General features: G+C 37.2%; 1 protein-coding gene across 1 annotated transcript; it reads left to right on the top strand.

Moving 5' to 3' along the window:
• Positions 1 to 6,483, top strand: LOC115431040 (uncharacterized). Its single transcript, XM_030151283.1, has 2 exons — positions 1 to 128; positions 5,038 to 6,483. Exons 1-2 carry the CDS (start codon positions 13 to 15, stop codon positions 6,281 to 6,283), a joined length of 1,362 nt encoding a protein of 453 aa, XP_030007143.1. The 5' UTR covers positions 1 to 12; the 3' UTR covers positions 6,284 to 6,483.
• The last annotated feature ends 3,819 nt before the right edge of the window (positions 6,484 to 10,302 follow it).

Here is a 10,302-nt window from a genome sequence, read left to right as displayed (position 1 = left end):
CCCTGGTTCACCATGCCGCAGTGTTGTGTGCCGTTCTGCGTTAATCGCAGCGAGACTTCCCCAGAACTGTCCTTTTATCGCTTTCCTGTTGACGAAGAGAACAGGAACAAATGGCTGCAACTTATCAGGTGGGTATGAAGCCAAACACCGGTTAGTTTTTCAAAGAAACTGTGTCAGTAGAGGTTAGGAGTGTAGGGATTACCGGTATAACGATAAACCGCAGTCAAATTCCTGACGGTTAGAATTACAGTTTAAAATTCTAATTATCATTTTAACCGTGTTTGATTACCACACTTAGAAAACTAATGGTACTGCTCATTTCCTGGAGAAGCAGCAGCACTCCAGGCTCTATCTATCTATGAAAAAGAAACTCAAACAACTCAAACTTGATCTGGAAAATGGTCAAACAGTGGCCAGAAGGTGACATCTTTAATGCACATTTGTATATTTGATTGTTTACATGTTAATATTTTAATGTTTCTGCAACAGAAAGTACATTGTGCCTATTATTTAATTGTATTTATTTATTTATTTTTCAAAATACAACTTGGTTAAATTATTTCAGTGTGTGTATAAGTACTTTTTGAAAATTTTGAGCACAATTTCAACAATATCGTGATAGTAATGATAACCGTGATAATTTTGGTCCCCATAATCGTGATTTGAAATTTTCATATCGTTACATCCCTAGCAGAGGTTCAGGTTTACAGTGTGTGGTGTGGTTTGCTTGAATAACACTTATTAGGCTACTTTTAGCAGCATTTAATTTATTTATTTTTTGGACTTTATTTTTTATTGTTTTAATATAAAGCACAAAACAAACAGAAATGGTCACAGGTACATTCAGACATTTACGTACTGTTTACTGTCCACAGATTGAATGAAAAAGTCCCATTTTTTCCAGTACTTTACACCCTTGTGCTGTTGTAGGCGGAGATTGTATGTCATTATTTCCATTAAATGGATTTGGTTGACAATTTTTATCACCAAGGAGATTGAGGGAGGGTTCTTTTTAAGCCAGTATTTGGTGATGGCTTTTTTGCCTGCGGCAAGCAGTATTCTAAATAGATATATGTAGAGCTGCAACCGATTAATCGATTAGGTGCTTGAGGTGAATGCAAAAATTCACAATTCGATTAATCGACTCGAACTGATTGAAGGGAAATATTCTGTTGCAGTTTTCCTGAATTGAAGCTTCTTTGTGCGTCACAATAAGCATCCGTGTGAAACACAACAGTGGAACCAATGTTTAACAGCAGAGAAATGAAGGAAACAAAGCTTTGACTCAGGAGAATTGTGGTTGAATGATTTTTTTTTTGAATCACTTTGAGTCGATTAATCAGTCGCAGCTCGAGATATATGTCACTTTTACGTAATTCCTCTGGGGGAATGTTAAAAAACAAAGTAGCCAGTGAAATATCAAAATGAACACCAAAAACTGAAGAGATCAGTTTAATCATCTCTCCCCAAAAGCCAATGATACCAGGAGAGGACCAGAATACATGTGCTTGATCTGCCTCCAGTGAACCGCACTCCCCCCAGCAGGAAAAATGAACTCCAGGAAAATATGATTTTCATACAGGTGTAATAAAGAAACGGGCCAGACATTTCCAGCAAAAATCCCTCCATGATAGTGAGTTTGTAGTACAGTTTTGAGATTTCCATCCCTCTGACCATATCTCATTTGGTATTTCCTCTTGCAGGTCCCTCCCATTGATTTTTTGCGTGAAAACATATCTCATTGTCTTTTGAATTCAAAGCTGTGTATGTAAATGTATTAAATTTGATTATCTTTTCGCAGCATTTTAGTGTTTTTTTTTTTTTATGATTAGAAAGTTTTATGAACAATTAAACATACAATTTAAAAACAAACACAAAATAAAAAGATACATTCACCTGACACATTTATACATCAAATCTACGAAAGAAGAGACAGGAACAAAAGACAAACACAAAGAAAATAAGAAATCAACAACACTCAGGGGTCTGCTACACATTAAATATAAACTTGTCATATAGTTTAATTGTTTTAGTTAATTTATTGTTTTTCTTTTTCAAATTTTCACTGTTCCAACAAGTTTTGAGATCTGTTATTCTGAGTTTGTAGGAGGAGGATTTTTTTTTTTTTTTTTTTGCAAAATCATTTTGTGTAATGTTTTGCTAAAAAAATCATTAGATTAATTATATCTTTTTCATTAGCCAAAACATTTGGATTGGTGACTACAAGAAGAATTTCAAATGTGCTCAGTAAGATATATATATATATATATATATATATATATATATATATATATATATATATATATATGTGTGTGTGTGTGTCAGGGTAGAGACTGCGATCTGGTAGGATCGGCGATTCTACCAGTAGAGACTCCGATCGTTGTCTCTACCAGTACAAACTCCGATCAGAGTCTCTACTGGTAGAAACTCTGATCCTACCAAACATTTAATAGGATCGGAGTTTCTACTGGTAGAAACCACGATCGGAGTCTCTACTGATAGAAACTCCGATCTTACCAATAGAATTGCCAAATGCAAAGTTAATGTTGAAATTCCAAAGGTTTTGAGAAAATTGTTGTCATTTTATATTTCACAAATGGTTTTAATATTTGGTGCTTTCCATAAATTATTTATATATTATGTGAGCGTGCTGAGACTAACTAAAAAGTCCAGATGTGGGTTAGGGGTTAGGGTTAGGTAGGTAGGATCAGAGTTTCTACCAGTAGAGACTCCGATCGGAGTTTCTACCGGTAGAATTGCCGATCCTACCAAATCGCAGTCTCTCCCCTGACATATGTCTACATATATATATATATATATATATATATATATATATATATATATATATATATATATATATATATATGTATACATGAATATAAATCTTTTGGGAAATATATTTTTGTAAGTGGAACCAAAAGGAAGTAACATGAAAACAATCAACAAACACATGTTCAATAGTTTGACCCTCACAGCCACAGAATGTACAAATGTTACTCATTTTGGGGGGGGGGGGTACAGATATTTGCATTTGAAGGGTAATGTCTGTGCACAACTTTGAATAAGACATTTTTAATTTTGTTCACATTTACATATTGATGAGGTAACAGGAAGATGCTAACCATGGGTGAGCTAGCAGAACAGCGCTGTCTGTCCAGGGCAAGGGGAATTGTTAGAGACACCTCCCACCCCTTCAACAAACTGTTTTCCCTCCTGCCCTCAGAGAAACGCTTCCGGAGCCTGAGGTGCAAAACTGCCAGATGTTTAAATAGTTTTTATCCAACAGCCATAAGACTGCTTAGCAAAAGTTAGGGGGATGAAGTGAAATACAGAATATGCAACAGTGACCACTCCATCATGCAATATTTCTTTTTTATCTTTACTCACTATTTATTTATTTTAGTGCAGTTTTTAGTATTTTATCATATATATGGGTTGTGTTTAGTTGGTGTTTTTAAGATTTTTTCTGTGTTTTTATTTCGTGCTGTGCATTTTGCTATTTCCTTCTGTAACAGCATCTGGGATGTTCTTACTGAATGACAATAAATCTGAATCTGAAATGAATCTGAATCTGAAGATGGAGTTCCATGGGTGTTTACATACAGGAGTAGTGACAGGATCGAGAAGGTTTCTGATGTAAAGCGCTGTTACATTTCTTACCTGTGATGGGGATATTTTACTGGTGTTTTAGTGGTGAGTTCTTGTAAATAATTGCATACAACAGTGATAGTGGTGTTTTGAAGTGTTCTGCTAGTGTGTTTTGCCATGATTTTTTGCTCTTTTTTCCATTTTTTTCCCACTGTATTTTTCGATTTGTGTTGTTTATTGATAGATGTATTTTAGCTGTAAATTTTATATAAATGTTAGTATATACGTGTGTGTAGAGAGCGCTATCCAGGGCATACAGAGATGTAGTGTCTGTAAAAGAAGCAGATGAATGTTTTTGTCCGTCTACAACTGGACAGAAACTGAACAGAGACAAGATAAAAATGACTAGAAAGAACTAAAAATAAGAAGATGGAACATGGACACAGAATGATCTAGACAAACTAAAATGTTTGAGCACATGAAAAATAGTTTTAAAATTATTTTTATAATCTCATGAAGTTTTATTATGCACATTTGCCATTTTTTCCAAAATAAATATAAAAAAATCAATCTTGTTTTTTACATTTTTTGCTATAACACACTGTTTTAAGCATTTATTGCAAATAATATTAGTAATTAATGGACAGATATTAAAAGTTAAGTTCTTCCTTTAAAGGTGCAAAAGAATCGGCAAAAAAGCAACTTGATATGAATTGCGTACTGATAACACGCCACTTTTAATTGTTGTGTGATCTGTATGCATTATAAGCTTTCTGAGTGTATTTTCACACCGCGTAAAATACCACGTGGTTAGGGTTAGCGGTTACGTATATGTAAAGCGGAGATCTTGGCTTACATTGACACGGGGTCAAATGGTGTTGAATAACATGCGAGAGGATGAAAATGTGTACGTGTAGCATGTCAAATGCAATAAGAACTGGCGTGACATGCGATTTCATGAGGTCAGTCTGCAAAAAAGACATTTTCTGACACATTAGTTGTAAAAACAATATAATGAAATCTATTCCTGTTATAATGATAGTCCAAAAAGGGTTCATATTTAGCAGTGCCTAGCTCATTGAATACCTGTATATCAGTGTCGTATTTAGGCCTAGCAAGATCTATTGGGTATCCACAACTGAATGAAGTTCATTGTTTTATGTGAGAAATTGTCACTGAAATTAGTTCTATCTGAAATTTGAAGCATTTCATTCTGTTATGACCAGTATCAATCGAGTTAATCCAAAGAAATCTGGTGATGGTTTGTTCTTGTGTACTGTTTGTTATATGGAACATCTTTTCAGTGTCCTTGTACTAGTAAACCATGTGTTCAGGCTACCGTCAAACTCAAGTGAATTTATTTTCCAGTTTTTTGTGTCAGCAAGTACAGATATTTCTTATTTTCCTATTTCTTAAATTAAATATTTCTTAATTTTTCTTTTCTTGCAGGCGTAAAGATTTCATTCCAAATTGCAACTCACGAGTTTGCAGTTGGCATTTCCTCTCTGGAAAAAGCGATGGACCAACTCGGTTTGTATGGAATGAAGCCGGAGTCTCGAACTCCCCGAGTACCAGTGGCACTCGGCCAAAAGGGCCCAAGAGGAAGAACCTTGATCCGTCCAGTTTAGGGATGAGCACTTTGAAGCGTGCTGACTCGGCCGGGTTGACACGTCCTGCTGACACAATTGTGAAGAAGACCACCCCACTGCCCGAGGCTCAGAATTCTGTGAAGAGAAAGAACGAGAGACTGAGGAATGAAGTGGAAGACCTGAAGAAGCAGCTCAATGTCCAGAAGCAGGTGTTCAGATTCTCTCAGGTAGAGGAAGATCCGGGCCAGGTGCAGCATTACACCGGTCTGCCTGATGTGGCGACTTTTCACTTCCTGGAGACTCTGCTGACAAGGTCTGAGCTGGAGTACCACGGTGGCTCGGGGGGGAACAGGCTACCCCTCGTGGACCAGTTGCTCATGACACTCATGAAGCTGAAACTGAACCTCAGCAATCTGGACCTCGCTAAGTGCTTCGACTGCTGCACTGCTACTGTGACTGTCGTTGTCACAACCATCATCCGCGGTCTGTACGACATCCTGTACGTGGGCATGATGGAAGGTAACATACCGTCACGCAACAAGAATGCGTTGAGCCTGCCTGCCTGCTTTGCACCCTTTCCAAATTGTCGCATTGTACTGGATTACACTGAAGTTGCATTGGAGGATACTGAGAAGCTCGACCCACAGTGCCCTTCGGACAGTCAATACAAAGGGAAAACCACGTTGAAGAGTCTGATTGGTGTGGCTCCCAATGGTGTCATCACATTCGTCAGTGATTTGTACAGAGTCGGTGCTTCTGACAAAGCAGTCACTGCGGACTGTGGGATCCTGGATCACCTTCAGCCTGGGGATCTCCTATTGGCTGAAGAGGGCTTCACCATCCAGGATATTGTGCCCCCAGGAGTGTCTGTGAATATTCTGTCCGTTCCTGTCAAAGGACAGTCCACCCAGGAAGAAGTTGTCAAAAACCAAAAGATTGCATCTGCAAGGATCCATGTTAAACATTCTATCCAGAGACTGAAACTATTTTCAATACTTGATCACATTTCATACCAGTATGAAACAAATGTCAACAAAATTTTGAAGGTGTGTGCTTGTCTGACCAATCTGCAAATTCCAAGCTTGATTGAAATTTCAACTGTCTGAATGTGTTCCAGTGTCATGTTCCAATGATGATGTTGCTGTCAATATACATTTCTAGTATTGGCACATGTACATTTTATTGTCATGTTCAGTTAAGGAACAGTAAATGCTGTGAGAATGCTAACATGCTTTACAGTTACACCCACCTTTACTTTAGGCAAAATTTTCCAAGTACTGTAGATAAAATCTTGTTCTCCAGCCTGGTACAGGGTTATGTCCATAACTATTACATCTGACTGGGATGGATGGATGGATGGATGGATGGATGGATGGATGGATGGATGGATGGATGGATGGATGGATGGATGGATGGATGGATAGATAGATAGACACACATACAGTAACAACAGAGTACCACAGCAAACATGGGTAAAAAATACAACACCAGAGCAAACACTATACATTATAAATTAGAGATATGAAAAGATCTGGATAATAACTGTAATGTGCTGAAATACAACTGTAAGGTGCAAAATGACGTGAAATATTCCAAATGGGAAGGTGCAAAAGTACATTTAAGTGCAAATGGATTCATGAGCAGAGACATCAGACGGAGGTGAGTTTGTTGTTATGGAATGTGACAGGAAAGATTTCCTGAACTGTCCGTTGGACAGTGTAGCTGCAGCAGTCTTGATGCTCTCCTGTGTCCAGTGTGTGATGGAGAGGGTACTCATCATTGTCTGTGTTGGAGATCAGTTTTTATACTATCCTCCTCTCCACCACGGTCATAAAACTGTCCAGCATCAGACCCCTAACAGAGACAAGTCTGTTGGTGTCGCTGGCTCAGACGCTGCTACTCCAACAAACAGCCCCTTTCACAATCAACGTGATATTTAATAAGGCCCTGAGTACAAAATCCTACATTGAGTAGCAATGTAAACATGGAAATTCAAACAATCCAAGGTAAAAAAAAATTACAACAAAGTTGAGGTAAGAAATTGTTTTCATTAAATGCCTCCAGCTTGTCAATATTGTCAGTCCAAGATGGATCCTTGCGCTGAGGAAGGACAACAAAATCTTCTCAGCAGCCAGAAGAAGTGTCATGAAGTGATGTGGTTTAGTGACACTGCTCTATCTGGACCCCCCCCCAGTAGACCACTGAGTGACAGCATGACCCCAGTCTCCTGCACAGTAAGCCCAGTCAGCTCTGTGTACATCTGCCAGGGCTCATGGATCACTCCCCAACCACAGGACGGTAACAAAATATATTTCATCCCTTGACGTTGTACAGGCTCAACAGTGTGTTGAATAATGAGGGTGGGAAAGAATGTCACTCAATGACATCATGAACCAAAGCTGCTGGCCCTGCTCCTGTTCTTCCTGTATGTAGACCTGGAAAATGTGTATGTTACACATACAGTGCATGAAAAGAAATGAAAAGAACGGGTAACAAGCTAGTAAAAGAACACATTGTGTAAAACAAGTATTTACAGATCAATGGCCTGTACAAGTGATTGAACAGAGTGCCACCTCAGTAGGTTATGTGGTTAAATGTGTTTGTCAAATTTATGTTGCATTCAGGAGTTTAAGGATTTGAACTTCTCAGCCATTGAGTTCGATGGATGTGAAATATAGTATGATCCATAAGATCCCTGACACTGTTGTACAGGGGATACAATGAATTCTTACCATAAATGGTTCGTCTTCTGACCTACTGCGTCACGTCACAGGACTAACAGGGTGTACATAAATGTGTGAATGTAAAAGAAAAATAAACTTTTCACAGCAAAACAGCAAAAGTAAGAGAATCTATCGTTTGGCTTCTGTCGCTGATGCATTGACATGTGACTTGTGAATCTGTGGCTGTATGGAGTTTGATATGTAATAAGTCATGTAGTTGTTATTTGAGTTGATTTATTTCATATAAAAAGGTTTATATTGACTTTTATCACAGGTTGTGTTGTGTAATTAGATGTGCAACTTTACTATATTCTTGACAAATGCTTCTCTGGGTCCATTATTGGGGGACTCTTATTCTCAATATAACGTTAAGATTAGGCTTTACGCTTAAACAGTTAAGTAAATTAATTACTTACATGATCATTACATTAGACTGTCTATAAATTAGTGTCAGTGGTTAATTAGGAGGAGACTCAGGTAATGAAGGGGTTTTTAATTTTATAAAACTGGAGTGTATGGTAGAGGGACTATTTGCCTCGGCGGAGGAGTCTGACTGCATTGTAGCTATGTGCAAAACCTGTGTTGATAACACAAATAGTCCTGCAAATGTTGCTTTAAAGCAAACGCAAAAGGAGCTTAAAATAGATTTAACGCTGCAATAGGAGGAACAGGATATTCACAGAAAAGAATAAATAAAAAATAAAACACCAGAGGAGAATATAGATCTACAGCAAGCTGCGGAGGGATACGGTGGCAGTGACTGATGGATTCCGTTGAGACAAGTCAGAGTAGATCAATGTGTCAGTCATTTTATTCAACCTGGTTTGTAAACATGACGAGTTAATGTAATTTTATGTTAAACGGGGTAGGTTTAACACAGCTGGTCTCAACAGTAGAATGTGTTAGTTTAACTACGTTAGCACAATGTGCTGCGGTTTTTCAAATGAAACCGGTTGAATCTGGTTTGACGGTTAGCTAACGACTTCAAGTAGCTGTTTGTTTAATATACTTTAATACTATTTAACTGAGAGCCGAAGGAATTTATTGTTGGTTTTAGTTATTTTAGTTCATAATGCTTACTGCTACCGTCCGTATTCTGTGTTTGTGACAGGAATTTTCAGATAATGTTCTAATCAGTTGCATTTATTAGGCTCCTGTAGTCCGTGGTCACACAACTGTAGGATCTTATAAGACTAAACTATCAGTAATTATCAGTAGAAAATTACTACAGGTCATAAGTAAAGACTTCTACATGGTGATGACTGTAGCACCAGTGTGGGTTTTGCTGAAATGATTTTACTTAATTTTTTTTTTTTTTTTTTTTTTTTTTAATTTTAATTGGTTGAGCATTATATGTATTTTTATTCCACTGACAATTTCTATTCATTTGCATTTCACTATTTTGACATAATTATGATAACCTAATTAGTAGTTGTGAAAGTCAAACCATCCTAATTAAAAAAAAATCTATCTATCTATCTATCTATCTATCTATCTATCTATCTATCTATCTATCTATCTATCTATCTATCTTTTGATGACACATTGGCAGGATTTCCACAGATCGTTAAAATGCTTGCATTTGTCAAGGCTTTAATTATCTTCAAAATTGATAGTTAATCCTTAACACTCTCAGTAATCCTGACACACAAAGATCTTAAAAATCCCCCAGACAATAAGTGATCCCCCTATATTTGTAAATTCAATCACCGTTGGTGATTTTATCGTAATGGAATGAATGGAGCTTCCAACAGTCATTCATAGGTGGAGGGGTTCGGGTATGAGCTTTAGCAGCTTGAACGTCAGTAGTACAAACATTAGTCATAGACAATAACATAACATTTGTAGGTTATTGACAACATAATAACCTACAAATTATAAAAGTTCCAAATTTTTCTCTTTATGTGAAAAAGGGGAAAAAACTGATGCAGCCAGGAACTTCTCATTTCATGGGGAAATGGTAAAAGGTCATGTGGTCTGATGAGACATAAAATATTTACTGAGGTTTATATTTTTGTGGAATGAAGAGTGTAAAAATTACACTACAAAATGCAGATTTTAATAAATTTATAATTTTTTCCAAGTACTATACTCAGTACTGATTAATTGATTGTCATGTAATTTAATGAACTGCTTGAAAAGGTTCCAGTATTGTATCTTGTTAAATCAGATAGTCTGTGGTCACATAAATATGCCTTAGCAGAGCCTCAAAAGTCTGCTTAAAACTATGTGAAGTAAAATGGAGGGACATTTTATTACCTTAAGTAAACACAGGGTCAAAGTATGAATACATGACGTCCAATAAATGCAGAGGGGAGGGGCATCTGTCAGCCCAGGTGAACCGCCTGAATATATTCAGAGTTCAGACTCCATTCTGATAAATGAACAGAAAGCGTCTGGTT

Source organism: Sphaeramia orbicularis, chromosome 13 (assembly GCF_902148855.1).
Source record: "Sphaeramia orbicularis chromosome 13, fSphaOr1.1, whole genome shotgun sequence".
In the NCBI taxonomy this organism is placed as follows: Eukaryota; Metazoa; Chordata; class Actinopteri; order Kurtiformes; family Apogonidae; genus Sphaeramia; species Sphaeramia orbicularis.
Note: the sequence above shows the minus strand (reverse complement) of the source record. Positions and strands in the feature narration are given on the sequence as shown.

What these genes read in the sequence shown, in the direction of transcription:
- LOC115431040 (XM_030151283.1), top strand. Translation starts at nt 13, where the DNA reads ATGCCGCAGTGTTGTGTGCCGTTCTGCGTTAATCGCAGCGAGACTTCC. An exon ending in AAATGGCTGCAACTTATCAG is followed by an intron (nt 129 to 5,037) that starts GTGGGTATGAAG and finishes CTTTTCTTGCAG; the next exon opens with GCGTAAAGATTTCATTCCAA.